Here is a 16,670-nt window from a genome sequence, read left to right as displayed (position 1 = left end):
TAACAGCTCAGAGCCTGGAGCCTGCTTCGGATTCTGTGTCTCCCTCTCTCTCTGCTCCTCTCCCACTCGTGCTCTGTCTCTCTCTGTCTCTCAAAAATGAATAAACATTAAAAAAAAAAAAAAAGAAAACTATAATATAAGCTTTTAATACAAAGATCCCCAGGCTCAGAGTGAGATTATAGGACGAACTCTACGTTACCACAGAATTCAATAATTATGCTTAAACCAGTCGTAAGAAAAACAAAAAAACTGGAAGGTTTCATATAATATTGTTTTGAATATAATTCCTTTCAAACGGAGACACGAGAAAGATAGATAAACAGGTAAAAGCAGTGTACCTTTCCATATTTGCCAAAAAGGTTCTTCAAATCAGCAGCTTTGGTATTAGAAGAAAGTCCACTAACCCAGATATTTTTAGTTGAGCTTCCACTGCTACCACTAGTACTACTTGTACTGCCTAGAACAAATTTAATAGCAGACATTTTAGTATCTCCACTGGAATTTTTTTTAATAAAATGATTAGATCCATCTTCTTCCAAAATTATAGAATTATCTTTTGACGTAACTAAATCTAATAGCACAGCCTCGCTGTATCAGAATCCTAGGAATTTGCTATTATTAAAATCAAACACAATAGACGATACAACTAGTGAGGAAACAAATCTGAACATCTGTATAGTTTCTACTGCATGCGTTAAACTGAAGTGGGTAAAAAATCAGTTACAGGTCTTGACTTTGACTGTTAAGTTTAATAATTTATACTCTACCACTGCAATGAATATAGACAACTGGAAAGCAGTCATCTAGAAATGTACAGATTGCTTAATTACCCACATATGTCCTGGGCTTTAGATCCTGAGACATTGGGAGTGCAAAAGGGAACAGTCAAAGGAAGGGATAAACCATATTCAAAAATGTAAATGTTTAATAACAAAGACTAACCAACAGCTCATCTTCATTCTCTGGTAGAGAAAGAATAAAACAGGAATTATATGCAGCTAGATAACTCTGGATTTAATTAAAAACAATCTTCTAAAACAAAGTTATTAATAAGAATAAAATCAGAAACCTCAAAATTCTTTAGAATAGGTAAATGGTTATACGAATTATTTCTGTACTACCTCCATACACAAAGTAGGCTGTCATACACCTAAGTACCATTTCTTGGAATACAGGCCTAGTCAATAACCACCCCCCCCCCCCCAGGGCTTTTCTTCAAATGTGCTGTTACAAAAGGGAGCTTTCATTCATTTGACTTAATTTGCAGAACAATTCTTACCCACTTCAAGGGAAAAAAAGTATGTAAGCAATTAAAAGTAACAATTTTTATAACTGCACGTTATTGTAAGTAGAAAGAGTAAAATTTTCAATGCTTTAAAATATTAATGCCACAGGTTTTAGTTGAAAAATTACTGTCCACGTAGACTTATGAAGAGACGACACATTTTAAATATTAATGGCTGCTGCATTTCTACTCTTAAAAACTACATTTAAAAAAGGATCGATTTTATGAAATGCTAACTAGAAGACTGCGTATCTTTTTTTATGTTAACAGTAACATTTGGGCCCAGGTACTTCTCTTAATTACAGAAAAAAAATTGCAATAATAGAAAAAAGTTAACATTTAAACAAGACCACTAATCTTCTGAATTTAAAGGGTAACATTCAATAAATCTATTAAATGTTGTCCATTAACCAAAACTGTAAAAGGATGTGAGTATTGCAATTAACTGTCAATTTAGTACACAATCACTTGAAATTCCAACTATTAAAATTACCAACAAAATAACACTAAATGAACCACAAAAAGCAGATAACATTCCTTATTTATTCACTGAAGAGGCATTCTAGGACTTTGCAACACCTGATTGGTGTTATTTCCCTTAAAGTGATTTTTCAGAAAACAGGAAATGTTTTTCAAGTAGACAGCATATGTACAAGAGGAAACTATAGTGCAACAGCCATGAGAGACCCAGACATCCCAGTAACAGAAAGTAACCAAATATTGTATCTTTAAGCTTATAAGAATTTAAAATAAAACGAATTTCCTACATAAAACTCCTATCGACCCAAAATAAGTCAAATTAAGAAGCAAATTGTAAAGAATCAAAAATACCCTATACTGGCTATGTTAACAGAAGTGTGCCCTGATTTAAACAATGAAAAAAATAAAACCAAATGTTAGAGACTGATTTTCTTTTAAGTATTAGACTCCACAAATATATGCAAATATCATTTATGGCACATTTCCTACTAGACAGAACAGGGAGAAGGTTGGTGCATATGGGTTGCAAATGACTACAACTAAAGATAAAATATTTCTAAAATTATAAGGCAAGAAAATGAAGTATCTATTGTATTAATATTCAACACAGGTGCTTAGAACACAATGTTAAAAATACAACTTTTAGCATACTCCTACCAGTTTACAAATTAATTAAAGCTTAACACCTCAATAACACCAAGAGTTTGCGAAAATCTATTTAACTCAACAGTCTGCACAAAAGCCATACAGAAATTTTAGTATGTATATTTTAAATGACTAAACGTCAAAGGAAACCCCAGGCAATTATTATTTTTTAACGAAAATACACAATTTACCACTGAAATAAATAGGAAAAATATTCATTACCTTTGTCATCTTTGGATGATGTCTTGCTGTCTTTAGATTCCTTTGAAGAGCTAAAGAAGCAAATCACCAGAAGAAAATTGAAAACAAAAAAAAAACCCAAAAAAACCAAAAATCGAACAGCTTGATATTGACTACATTTCAAACTAGTGCTATTCACACAAATTAACAATTCCAAAGGTCTAGATTAGGTTATTTGAACAAATGATTCCCTTAGGATTCTTGCACTGATTTTCCCCAAGATGCCTGAAGATCTAGATTTTCTGACAATTCTATTCAGTGGATATATGGCCATCTTCTCCAGATTTCAGGACTGGGACTTGACTTCATTTTGTGTTCTTAGGACTGATAGTTGTTCATTAACCATCATCACAAGGATTTTTAAAAATAAAACACAAAAAAATTGTCAATTTGAAAAAAAAAACAAAAAAACAACAAAAAAAAACCAAATATATGCTGACAATTCGACAATGCAATCAGTAGGACACACTGCATATTACGAAGATCTTGAAATTTTTTTTAAAGTAACTTATGACGGTCAAAAATATTATAGGCAGGATCATAAGTACTAATTACTGTACATGGTCTTGAAGCCACCCCCTTAATGTAGAGTGATCTTATTGAATGCTGGAATTCAGTATCGTAAAGAACTGACATAGAAAAACAAACCTCTTTGCTTGACCAGAGGCCCCAGTAGACGAGGGCCCTTTCTTCAAAGTATCCTTTTCTTTGTCTCCAGATTCTGCTTTCTTAGAACTTTCTCTGGCTTCCTTCTCGACAGGATCCCCCTTCACGCAGTCTTCCTTCTTACCATCTTTATGGTTCGCATTCATCTCATAATCCTTGCTTTCCTTCTCCGGGCTCTGTGCAATGGCGTCCTGCCCATCTTTTGGCTTACTTGCTTCAGAATCTGTAATTTTCACATTTTTACCTGTTTCTAGGAGGTCATCACCATCAAAATCCAGAGTGATGGCATCTTCAGCCTGGATTGTGACCGAGATGTTGTCATCCTCAGCTTCTTTCACAGTCGCATTAGCTTCCATCTCTTCATGAGCTGTGTGATCAGCCTCAGCTAGGTTCCCTTCTGAAGGAAGAGGTTTAGATACTTCTTGTGTACCATCACCAGAACCTGCTATATCTAAGAGGATTTAACAGGAATAAATATGGCAAAACAAGAAGTTTAAACAATTTCATATTCATAAGCTAGAATAGGACCTAGAAAATATAAAGCCAGTTATTAGCACTGATGGAAGGTTAGGGGAAAAAAAACACAAGGGTATTAACTAACATAAACAATCCTTTACCCAGGATCACTTATTCTTCATGGAAAAAAATGATCTCTACATACAAATACCAAACAACAAAAGTGAGGAAATGGTTCCATCCTGAGGATGCCAGCTCTTCATTTGTGGTTAGAAGTTAATGGCATATGGAAGATTTTTTTTCCTCCATGAGATAGTGACAAATGTGCAGATTTGTTATTCAATGTTCCAATCATCTTGGGTTTAACCCTTGTGACCTTCAGAATCCCCTTGGTGACGTCTTGAAAGGTCACAGTCTGAGGATATCAATCAGTCTTCAAAGTTTTTCAGGGCCCCATCTTTTTCACTCTTCTTTTTCAATTCTTGGGTAGTCCAGAATCGTATGGAAAACTGCTGCAGAAGGCTCCAAAGATGGCCTGCTCCATAACGTTCAGGAAATTGGTTATTTCCAGTCTTCATCCTGTCCAGTCAGTCCCGCAATTACCGTTTTTGAAGATGTCTTGCATTCCCCCAAAATAGAAAGGCTTCAGGCATTTGAGATTTTCAGTCAGTAGCTTTACTTCGTCATCATTTTTAGGCCTTTAATTCTGCCTTGCTTAGAACCCTGCTCCATGTCCTTTCTAGTCCAAAGTAGGATCCTTTGACTTCCATCCAAGAACTCTTCCATGATAACCTCGTACTGACAAATGTATTACTACTGATGTCCCTGTAATTGTATTGGATGAGACAGTTCTCCTAAACTATGAAAACTGTCAGAAGGCTATACGAAAGTTTCTCTATGTAGCAAACAAAACGTTAGTCTCCTCATCACCCATTTTTAGGACCGTTTATACAATTAATTATCCGTTACACTCCAATAAGCACGTATGAGTTACTGCAGTGCCAGTCTTAAGGACGTTATCAACTTACCGTATGCTAGAAGTTATTGTAAAAAATAAAGTTAAAATTGGGTTAAAAAAAATATGGCATTGTCCACTACAGTAACTGATATGTACCATTAAGTTAGAACATATCTTAAATGTTAAAAAGAAAATTAAAACCAATTGAAAAATGAAATCAAGATGCTAACTTAATTCACTAAATTGATAAATTTGAAAATAAAGTCATTTCAAAAATAAGATTTCAAATAAGGAAGGTTTTTGTTCTCACATAATTTGCTATTTTTCTAAATGTCAGCAATTTTTAAACTCTACTTGGCATCAAACATACCTTTCTCATTTTCTTCTTCCTCACCATCCTGAAATTCAAAGAATAATCAAATGTAAAATGAATTCACTTAAAACTAGATTTTAGTAATAGCATAAAATCAGTCAAGTTAAACTGGTATATAATTTAGTAACATTAATTAGGGACACCTATCACTAGCATATATAGGATCTTCCAATCAGAACCAGAGGCCAGTTAGAGAAATGTGGCACATGTCTGGTATATACGGTTTCAGACAAAACAGGTAAATCTATCAATAATCAGCTCATCAATAAACTGTGTTAGTTTCAGTATTCAAAACTAGTTTATATAAATCTGAATCTTACTCACATCAAGCAGTTGCCAAAGGACTGACCTGATTATCTTATGTGACTCCATTCAAAAGCACTTTTAGGGCATACTATTCAAAAGTAGTACCAGAAAGTATAAATTGAAGACACGCACTTTCAAGGGCTTAAATGCATATTAATAAAACAAACAAACAAAAACTCTTTCCAGGTATCTCAGAACTCAAAGGGAAGACTACAAGAGCAGTTATCTTCAAATTACTCATTCCTCTGATCTGTTAAAAATTAATTCACAGCAGCCACATACACCCTGGAGGCCAACTACTTTTAAAAAGGTGTTTGCACACTAGGTAATCAAAAGAGTAACTCACACTTTTTAAAAAATATGACTGATTTTAATTTTAAAATATGTATCTCCTCACCTAATCTAAAATTAAGCATGTACTAGCCTGAAAACAGGAATACTGCAAGGGGATTTTCCCTTTACCAAGCAAATAGTGCAAAAACCACTGAAGTAGTCATAATCACACCAAGATAAAACCAACATTTTCCCATTAAAGATCTTAACAAATAACGAAATATGCATTTAATCTCAGTAAAGGAAAAAAAAAGTGAAGGGATGTTTTAACTTATAACTTTTAAAATAAAAGCTGAGTAGAGGCACCTGGGGGGCTCAGTCGGTTAAGCATCTGACTTCAGTTCAGGCCATGATCACAGTTCACGAGTTTGAGCCCTGTATCAGGCTCTGTGCTGACAGCTCAGAGCCTGGAGCCTGCTTTGGAATCTGTGTCTCCCTCTTTCTCTGCCCCTCCTCGACTCTATTACTCTATTTCTCTCTCTCTCTCTCAATCTCTCTCTCTCTCACAAATAAATTAACATTTAAAAAATAATAAATAAAGTAAAAGCTGAGTAGAAGTAGATCCTTTTCAGTCACAGTGGTATGAAGCTACCACATACAAAGCCTTAGAGTAGTGGTTCTCAAACTTTGAGTCTGTATCAGAATCTCCTGGAAGGCTAATTAAAACAGTTTGCTAAGCACCAACCCAGAGTTTCTAATTCAGGTCTGGAGGCAGGGCTTGAGAATCTGCATCTCTAACAGGTTTCCAGGTGATGCTGATGCTGTTGTCCAGGGACCACACTTTAAGAACTACTGCCTTAGAGTGACAGCCCAGTAGTGAAAAAAGGCTTAAACTGAACTGTAAATAAAACTTTAACTGGCATATTTATTTATAACACAATTTTAGATTCATAGAAAAGTGTGCGTTCTTTAAAAATGTCAAATATTTTACCATATGCTCAAACTTACATCTGGCAGCAACCATATTTCTAAGAAATCATTTTAACGGATTTTTTGACTTTAAGCTAACATGTAAGTGCCCCAGTTAGGAAATGCCCAATTGTTTCACACACTAAAGCGTATGAAGGAAACTACAAACACTGAAACAACTAAGCCACAAAAGCTTAGGAAGTAAAAGAGTCCTGAACAAGTAGGTTATTGATTCATGGCAAAGTGAATCTTATTATCACTTAAGTCTGCGACATTATGCTCTGATAACTCTATTGTTACTCTGGACCACAGAGCAACTGTGTTACTCTGCCTTACTTTGCTGAAGAGCTTTCAGATATTTATCCTAATTATTCAACATGTCTTCTGAAGGGTCTCATAATGTTAGTTTCTCAAATTAAAGGTAACACTAGCTTTACCACATATGTTTCAATGCCCCTAGAAGAGTCGGACCCCGCTTCTAGAAAATAAAACCAACTACAACACAGGTGAAGCACAAAAACAACTAGGGTTAGTAGAAAAGATGAGCCACGTATCAGTGCAGGTTTCACTGCACAGTATGTGCAGTAAACAAAGTTCTGCTAAAGTCAAACCAAAAGCCCTAAATAAGCCTAAAAATCTTTGTAATACGAAACAAACCAAGAAATACAATGGGAGATTTTTCCTGTCTAAATGATACATAGGATACGCATTTTCTCTGAAAACAATTTTCCTCCACCGAAAACAGATTGTTTTCAGAATGAGAAATATAATAAGTAACAACAGTGTAAAGCATCCTTCCATATTAAACACTTTTTGAGCTTCTCTTGGAAAAAAAGTAACATTTCACATATGAAAATTAAGAAAATGCTCTGTAAGGTAGGTACTCATGTTGTTTATCCTTATAGCAGGATCTACAACCCTTAGTCAAATGCCAAAATTCATATACAAAGCTACATTCTCCCCACCCCCTCTCTCTCTCCTTTCCCCTAGGTTAATCTTGCGATACATGTAACATGTGCTATGTCAGAAGACCGCTTCTAGAAAGGCTCCTTTCCCTGACTTGTATGTAAATACTATATTCAGCCTGATTTTAAAATAAACCTTCAAAATAACCTTAAGCCACCAACTGTCTGCTATCTATCTGGCAATATGCTAAAGATCACAGAAAACACAAAACACCTGGCATGTGATAAGCATTCAATAAATATTTATTGAATGAATTTACTGAGTAATTGTGGTATAAGACACTACTATTTTCAGGTGAAGGGAATGAACTAACTGTTCATTTCCATGTATGTAACGAGCTTAGCTACAGCCCTGTGTGAGTATAATGGAATTCAGAAAACAAGATTTACTACTGTGCAGTGATTTAGTGAAAAGAATTCTAAACCAGGCATCATAACACCTGGATATTTATCCTATCGTTGTCAACGAAACAGTTTCACTCGTGTTATCCATGTAGGTGAATTTTACCCATAAAATAAGGGATAACATATGACCTAGATAAATGTAAACATCTGAGTAAGATAATGGATGTAAAAAAATCTCTGTAAACAATAAAGTACTACATAAAAGATATTAGGGAAAGTTTTGGGGAGCAGATACAGATAAATCTGGCTTTAGGGGTACACAGAATTCATATGACAAAAAAAGGGTATCAAATTAGTGAAATATTAAGGGCAAAGGCAAACAGAAAAAGGAATATACATGGTGTGATTACCAAAGACTGAAGAGACTGAGATTAGAGGAAATTTTGAAGAATTACAGAATCAGCAAATACAAACATTTTTGAGAAAAATTCCCCCAAATTCTTAAGTAAAACGAGTATCTTCAAGCTAGTAAACAAGATCACAACCAGAATGCACATATGCCAAGTGCCAGGATCTATAATTAATCCTAACATCAATGCAGCAGGTAGGAATTAATGTTCACTTTACAGACTTAGAAACTAAGAGAATCCACCCAAAGTCAAAATATTATTAGCAACTAAAAGAAGCAGAATTTGAACCACATTCTTGGCTAACACCTAAAGGCCAAACATTTAAAGTAAGTAAGCCTGAAAACTGGCTTTAAATAAATACATTCCTATACAAATATACTGCCCATTTGCTTGTATCTTTAGGAACAAATAATAGAAGAATGTATCAGGAATTTAAAAGTTTGCCATCAAGGGAATGAGTGGAGGGGACTTTTTTTGTGTGGATGTGAGTTCTACGCCCAATGTGGGGCTTGCACTTATGACCCTGAGATCAAGGTTCACATGCTCTACCAAATAAGCCAGCCAGGCACCCCAGAAGGGACTTTTCTGAATGTACTTTTCTCATAGCTTTGATTTTGAAACCACATAAATATTGTAAATAATTATAAAATTAAATTTCCTAGTTTGAATTATAGACTCACAAAAAGTTAGATTCAAGTTTTTTAAAAAGCACACCTTAATTATTGAAAATAAAATGAAACAAGTCAACCTAAATATGTATGAGTTGGTGATATAATCCTATAGAGCAGAACTCGTCCAAAATACTATAGTCTGTTCACTCCTAGAAGGGTACGTCTTTAGGACAGATATACTGGGGAGAAGTTATTTTCACTAATCTTTTTGGTAATAGTGTTGATATTAAGTTTCTAAGACTATTTTATGTGTACCATAAGACAAAGGAAATGATTAACTTGCAAGTATCCCTGTGACCTCAAAATTTATTTAACTTGAAAGTAAAAACAAACCAAAAAACCACATACATTCCCTAGCACTGTACACTGGAAGAAAAGACCTAGAAGACATGAAAACCCAGCGGCAATGAACTACATCCCTACCACCGAGACTATTTTCTTGAAAACCATTTACCACTATAAAGGGAAAAAATGGCTAATTAGGTCTAGAGCAGAAAAAGGAACATCATAACATACCAGAAAGCAAGGAAGCAATCAAAGACTACTAGGATCATGTTGAAATGAAGAGGCTCTCACAAGCTACAGATACAGATGGGACAGTTTGAACACTGAACAAGGATAACTACAATGGGCTGAAATACATCAAATATACTTAAATCCATGAGTTCAAAATGAAACTAAGGGAGAAAAAAAGGAAAAATAAAAAGCTCATTAGTCAGTGATAAACCAGCTCATTATTCTCAAAACTGGTAAATAAAAGGAAAAGAAATGAGGCATAAGTATATACGCTGGCTTTCCTTTGTCAATGGTACCACTGGATAACCAAACAGTATGAGATATTTCTATTTCTAGGAACATCCTAGCTGATCAGTAAGAAGAAATGATAGAATTAGAATATACTACTTTGATCAAAGGGGTGTGGATCATCAATGATCGGTAGCATCACCAAAAAGTTAAAGCCAGACATGACATGCATCCAAATGGAAGAACACTGTTTCTGCAGCAGTTGGGTGTGTTGGGGTGGGGTGCCCTGAATTGGACAGCAAGTCTCTAGATCCTATAACCGACTTACCAATTTACAGAGAATACAGTAAACAAAGACACATGTTGAACGACTCCACAGAAATGTAATCAGCAAAATCTAGACTTTGGAAAGCCTATAACAGGGGTTGGCAAAAAAGAGGCTAGATACCTCTTTTTATAAATATTTTTACTGAAACAGCCATGTCAGTTCATTTACCTATGGTCTACAGCTGCTTTCACACAACAATGGCAGAGCTGAATAGGTGTAACACAGACCATATGGCCCACAAAGGCTAAAATATTTTCTACCTACTCCCTTAAGAAAAACTTTGCCAACCCTTGCTCTACAGAATATACAACTCAATTTCTTCAACAAATAAACTGAAGGAAAAAAGATGGAGGGAAAAAAACCTATAAACTAAAAGAGATTTAATAAACATTTCAATCAATCACAGTAGGTACATCTTATTTACATCTGATTCAAACAAAACCTGTGAAAATAAGAAAAAAAGCAAAAACTTATGCACAATTGAACATTTGAATACTAAGTGTACATGTAGGGAGATTAAAAATCTTATATTAGGAGTGATATTGTAAAAAAGTAAGTTCTCTTTTAGAGATACATAATGAAAAATTTTAAATGTCCAGGATTTGTCTGAATAATGCAGAAAAGGAAAAGTGAAAGGAGGTATAAATGAAACAAGACTACCCATGAGTTGTAACGGCTAAAGCTGGGTGATGGTTACGCTCTATGTAGTATTACTTAATGCACACAGTAAAACAACACGTTCAGAAGCATTAGATCACAATGAAACATAGAAACATTTTTATATATTGCTAAATGTTCCACTCTACATTATTCACAAAGAGAAAAAAGGTCATTTTAAATCGGAAAGAAAACTTCTCTGAAGACGTACCTTCCCTATCTTTTGATACAGTAAAGCCCTTGATGAGGAGTAAGTGTTCACTCATCATCAGGATAGAAGGGAAGCATGGCCATCTCCAGGCCATAAAGATTTGTGAAAATTTTTAAAAAGGCATCCACTCCTTAAGGTACTTTAATCTGTTAAATTTTTATAACAAATATGTAATCTATGATGTGAATGGGGACCTTAGAAATGATCTCTTTACACAGCTCACAACCTACACAACTCCAGGAGTGGGCCTTGGAGCAAATTAACAAGCTAGTTGCTAAGGAATATGAGGAGCTCAACTCTACCTTTTTGCAAATTAGTTAATCTAGAAAAGGTATTCCCCTAATCTGAGAGTTAATATTCCTCACCTATTCTTTATCACTCAGAAATTAACTTAGTTGGAGACAGTATGGGGGACAAATCTACAGACATGCATAGTCCTATCATTTCCTTCCTGAATATTCCAAATTATCAGACACATTTCTCCCAGAAATGCAGTTTCTCCCCCCACTGCAATAAACGCAGAAAGCCAAAATACAGCCTCACCAGCATTTGTGGTTCAACATCATTTCAAAGGCAATAGAGCTGCAGGAAAGAAGGTGTGACCAGAGGCAATCAGCTAAGCAGTCCACAAGTATGAGCTCCACTTACATACTCTTCTGGCAAATATTACGGTAAGGAAATAACAGTCTCGATCCCTATTTTTTCTTAATCTAGTAAAGAGAGGAAACTCCTATCTCTATTTCAAAGCACACTATTTAAAGAAGGTAGATGAAAAAGGGGTTCTTGAGTACAGATGAGGAAAAAACAAAGGATAAGTTAAAAAGGAAACATTGTAGCAACTGAGCAGTATGTGTTTATAGCCCCTGTAAGTCACGCTTTAAAATATGCACTATCTATATCACATATACCAAAAACAACACGACACACAATAGAAGAGTGGTCATTTTCCACACACACATACACACACACATACCCTGAGTAAATTTCTAGAACAGAGACTTTTATTATTTTTATACTATGCCCATTCTAGGTGTGTTAAATTAACAAAATCTTAATTAAAGCTTTAATAAGGGTATTAGTACTTTTAAATGATTCACTTCATAGCAAATTGCCAGAAAAAAAAAAAAAAATCAAGGAGAGGTAGACTTCTCAAAAGACTGGTAACCAGAGGTTTTTCAGTTTGTTTCTTTTTTTTTTAACAGAAAGGATGGACTATTTTTATTTTTATTCTGAAAATGGTAAGAACCTTGTTATAATATCTTCCAATCACCTTTGTGGCAACAGAAATTTCAGCTGCCAATTTTAAGTATTTTGTATATACCAGTACTTAAACTGAATTTAAAGCAGTTTTATGAATTAGAGAATTATGAAGTCAAAATAAGATTCCTTTTCCAAGCCCTTCCACCCACAATATCATATTCATAGGACTAAATGTAAACTTACTTGGGCTGTTAGAAAGGTATCATCTTCACCTTCTTGAGCTTCAATTTCCTAAGTAAAAGGGTATACAATAGCTTTGCTTTACAAAATATCTGGGTAACATGAGAATGCTTTTATGCTATACCCAACTATCACTTGCCTTGTATTCTGCACAGTGTCTATGATACCGTCGGTACTAAGTCAATGCTTAATAATTCAGACTACACTTTTTGTTCCAACATAAAAATAGTCACACTGATAGAGGATTACAAAAATCTCTTGAGCCCTTCATTTATTTGGCTAAGTAGAATGGAAGTATTCTAAGCATGAATATTAACAGTACTGACTCCTTAATCCATTGGTTTTAAGACACACTAACATACTTCAAAACAAGACAAATGGTCTATTTCAATCAAATACTTTTAAAATTATATGCCTTTAAATTAAACTTGAATTACCCACCATTCATAACCAAAGAAATGCAAATTAATCCTTTGTATCTACCAAAATAGCAAAAGAAAAAATAGCTACCATCCAGTACTGTTGGCAACATCAGAATGAACTGGTACACTCATCCATAATGGGGTAGAAAACAACTTATGTGTAAATGTCCAAATTAAGGGAGTGGCTATTTGACACACAGAAATTAATCTAGTAAGTTACAGTATAGCACACGCATTATGAAATTATGGTAGGTTATATGAAAACATCATGTAGAATAAATAGCAACTAAAGGCATGATAACTACTATATAAAAATATATACAAATGTGGAAGACAAGCAAAAATTTAAAAGGTCATCTTAGGTGGTAGGATTTTGGGTGGTTTATAAATAACTTCAAAATGATATTTTTGAAAATTCTGAAACTTCCACATTGAACTAGAAAAAATACTTTTTATTATTTATTACTTAATTTATCCGTGTCACATTTTTAAAAAACTGGCTAAAGACCTGACTTTCGATGTCCTCTTTTTCTATATCTTCTATTGCTTCTGCCTCTATTAATTCATGAGCTCTCTGGTTCTCTTCTGCAGAAAGTAACTCCTTGGAATGCACATTTTCTTCTTCATTTTCACCAAATTCTTCAGAGTCCTTTAGCTCGTCATTTCCATCTTGTTCATGTGCCTCTTGATTCTCCAATTCACAGTCCTTTTAATGGTAAGAAAATTTGGTACAACTAGAGGCAAAGTAGTGTAGGCTATCCACCAAACCTTTTTGGTAATTTACGTGTCTACGTTTTAAATTTTACCATACTTTGACTTTATTCCCAAAGTCAAAGTTCAATCATTTTACCTTACTAAATTACTGTGTCTTTAAAAAGAGGGGGTCAAATACCAAAGTTACTGAACCATGCATCTAACTCCCCAAATCTCTCACACTGAGGTACACACTAACTGGATTGCTACTGGAGATGCTTTCAAGTTCCAGTTATTTAATATTTACCAAGTCACATCCCAGGAGTTGTCCTAGAAGATATGACTTCACAGAAATGACTTGATTTCTCCATATGCCAGTTTGATTTAACTTCAAAGACCCTGCAAGTCTTACATATTGTAACAAAATTTATTTCTAAGGCACCCCAACTGCTACATTCTGCTTTTGAAAAATGCAAATAATTAAATGTATTTATTCTGAAATATATCACTGTGCCACAATCCCAGATAGGCAAGGGAACACAGGTTGGGGTTGTCTCTGTTAAGGAATTCTGTTTGACCTTCAAAGTTTATGGATTCACAATAATTCAATAGAGACAAAGAAAAGTAGCAATCTAGTTAGTTTCCTCTTTAACTGCAGAGAAAGGGTTGAAAGCAATGAACACCCTTCCCCTTTTCCTATTCTTATGGTAAATATAACAGGTTTAAGAAAAGGCTTCTGGGTTAGAAGGGGAAAAGTGCAGTGGCATGACTATCAATCACTCAGAGCTGAACTGCAGTGAGGAAATAGAAATTTCTGAGGGAGATGGGCAAAGAAAAGCAATATGATTGTATTAGAATGTGGAGTGATTGGGAGCAGGATGTTTCTGGGGCAGTAGGTTTCACCAACCTCACAACCTATGAGTGAGGAACATTGGAGACTGAAAATGGGAGTAGATGATTATGTAACAGGGGTAAAGGCAAGAAAAGAAAAGAAAAGAAAAAAGAAAAGAAATGAGAAAAGAAAAAGAGAAAATAAAAGAGAAGAGAAGAGAAGAGAAAAGAAAAGAGAAAAGAAAAGAAAAGAAAAGAAAAGAAAAGAAAAGAAAAGAAAAGAAAAGAAAAAAAAGAATCGACTAAGGGAAATCACCCAGGGGACTTTATTTATTCTGAAATGCCAACATGGACCATTCTCTTCACTTGTAAATGAAAGCAATTACTCTATTATTCATGTCTAGACAATAGGTAATACTTACTTACCACTACTGTATAAATTCTAAAATTTACCAATTCTAAGAAATAAGCATATTCACTTTATTTCAATCGAATACATCATATATGCCGTTACTTCCAAAGTGAAAAAAGAAGTACAAAGAAGGAACTGAAGATTTATTTAAATAGGACTTTTTTTTAAGCTCTTCTGTTCTTCTAGACATTATGACCAGGTTCACTTAATAACAACACAAAGCTATCCTTTGCAGCACATGAGACAATACTATTATGCTGAATGGACATATCTATCTCCTAACAGTTCAAACAAATGTGAGATTTTTGTGAACTGAAGAGCTGAAACAGAGATATTTGAAAATTAAAAGTTTTTTACTAAACCACAATGTTTTTCCAGGTTATGGATAGTTTTTACTCAGTCATACACGCACTAGTGAAGATACCTGGAGAAAATAAGAACAAAGAAACAAACCTAAAGGAAGATGTATCACAAGAATAACAGAATACAGAGACTGGAGAGTTCTGAAAGGCTCAAACAAAAGCTAGTTACAGGCATGCAATCATCAATTTTAATGGCTCCTTGGGCAAGTATTTCCTAAAATTATCTGATTTCAAAGTTAAATCCTCACCATGAATTTCTTTCTCTCTGCATACCCTCAAAGTGCAAGGTGCAAAGTGTAGGGCATGTGGTATACTCTGTGGTCTGTGTGTCCCTGTAACATGGGGAGGGGAGAGAGCTAAGCAGTAGGAAGAGATGGCCAGGTGAATGGACACAAGCTAACTTCACGGTAGAGCACACAGACATCCAGAGATGTTATGACCATATGGACTAACTACACAGAGAACAGAATATATGGGGGTATAAACGTACATAATTTAAGAGGAATTATGGTCATTAAATAATTCCTACAAATGCCACACTACTTAAGACCTAATGATCAGTAAGGAGCAGATCACATTAGTAAACACACACACACACACACACACACACACACACACACGAAAAAAAAAAAAACCCTGTGATTAAAAATAACTTAGTACACAGAACTGCCACAACTCCAGCTAAAACTATATACGTTATTTTTCTGATTGGTCAGTTTTGAAATACATTAATTTTTAGCCAAAAGAAACTGGCTTATTTATCTTTAAAAGGCAAAACACATTTCTTAATTTGATCTTTCCTAAGTAGCAACACATCAGCAATCTTCTCTCCATTTTAAGGACTACTTTAAGCTAGTTTGTATATTTTATACAGAAGCTAAATGCAGTGGGAAGATGAAAAATAAATTATCAATACCTTCATTGCAGCACTTTGTCCAGGAACTAACATATCAATTATCCTGTAGCTGTTCCTCTGGCATCTATGTTTGATTTCTACTTAAAGACCTGGACAAAAATTATTTTTAGCCCTATGTCTCATTCAACTAAAGACAGTTATTGTATTTTTCAACTATGATGAGATTGACAATACTACATAGGTCTCTATCTTTATTTTACCTACATACATCTATTATTCAAGTAAACTGCATGAATTCATCATGCAAAATACTACACTCAAAACAAACATCTTAACCTGAGTAATTAACACTTTACCTTGACAAAAGCATCATCTTCCACAGAAGCATCTCCACTCAACTCATCTGCTTCCTGTTTTTTACCTGCGAAAGAAGGAAAATGGGCTAACAACCAGTATTTTATTACTTTAAGAGCAAAAAACATTTGGAAAAGTTTACCCCACAGTATCACTCTCTACTCCCAAATCATCGACCAAACTAATGCGAACTGCTTATAAACCACCTGCTCATAGCTGTCCCAAACAAAAAAGCTTTGAGAATGTCATGCTGTTTCACAAAAACAAACTGCACAAATAATCCTAACATGAACTCTTCATCTTAACTGACTTGATATA

General features: G+C 34.6%; 1 protein-coding gene across 6 annotated transcripts in view; it reads right to left on the bottom strand.

Moving 5' to 3' along the window:
• The window catches only part of SLTM (SAFB like transcription modulator), a 127,744-nt gene that overhangs the window by 98,329 nt on the left and 12,745 nt on the right, over nt 1-16,670 (bottom strand). For 3 of the 6 annotated variants that reach the window (XM_042941882.1, XM_042941880.1, XM_042941877.1), the window contains exons 3-9: nt 16,355-16,440; nt 13,353-13,550; nt 12,426-12,473; nt 5,101-5,128; nt 3,299-3,767; nt 2,633-2,682; nt 339-457 (exon numbers count right to left, since the gene is read on the bottom strand). In XM_042941882.1, coding sequence (XP_042797816.1) covers nt 339-457; nt 2,633-2,682; nt 3,299-3,767; nt 5,101-5,128; nt 12,426-12,473; nt 13,353-13,550; nt 16,355-16,440 — 998 coding nt within the window. The remainder of the gene's footprint in view (nt 1-338; nt 458-2,632; nt 2,683-3,298; nt 3,768-5,100; nt 5,129-12,425; nt 12,474-13,352; nt 13,551-16,354; nt 16,441-16,670) is intronic. The other 3 variants (XM_042941879.1, XM_042941878.1, XM_042941881.1) reach the window with 3 other exon arrangements.

Source organism: Panthera leo, chromosome B3 (genome assembly GCF_018350215.1).
Source record: "Panthera leo isolate Ple1 chromosome B3, P.leo_Ple1_pat1.1, whole genome shotgun sequence".
Classification (NCBI taxonomy): Eukaryota; Metazoa; Chordata; class Mammalia; order Carnivora; family Felidae; genus Panthera; species Panthera leo.
This window is presented reverse-complemented; position numbering and strand designations above follow the sequence as displayed.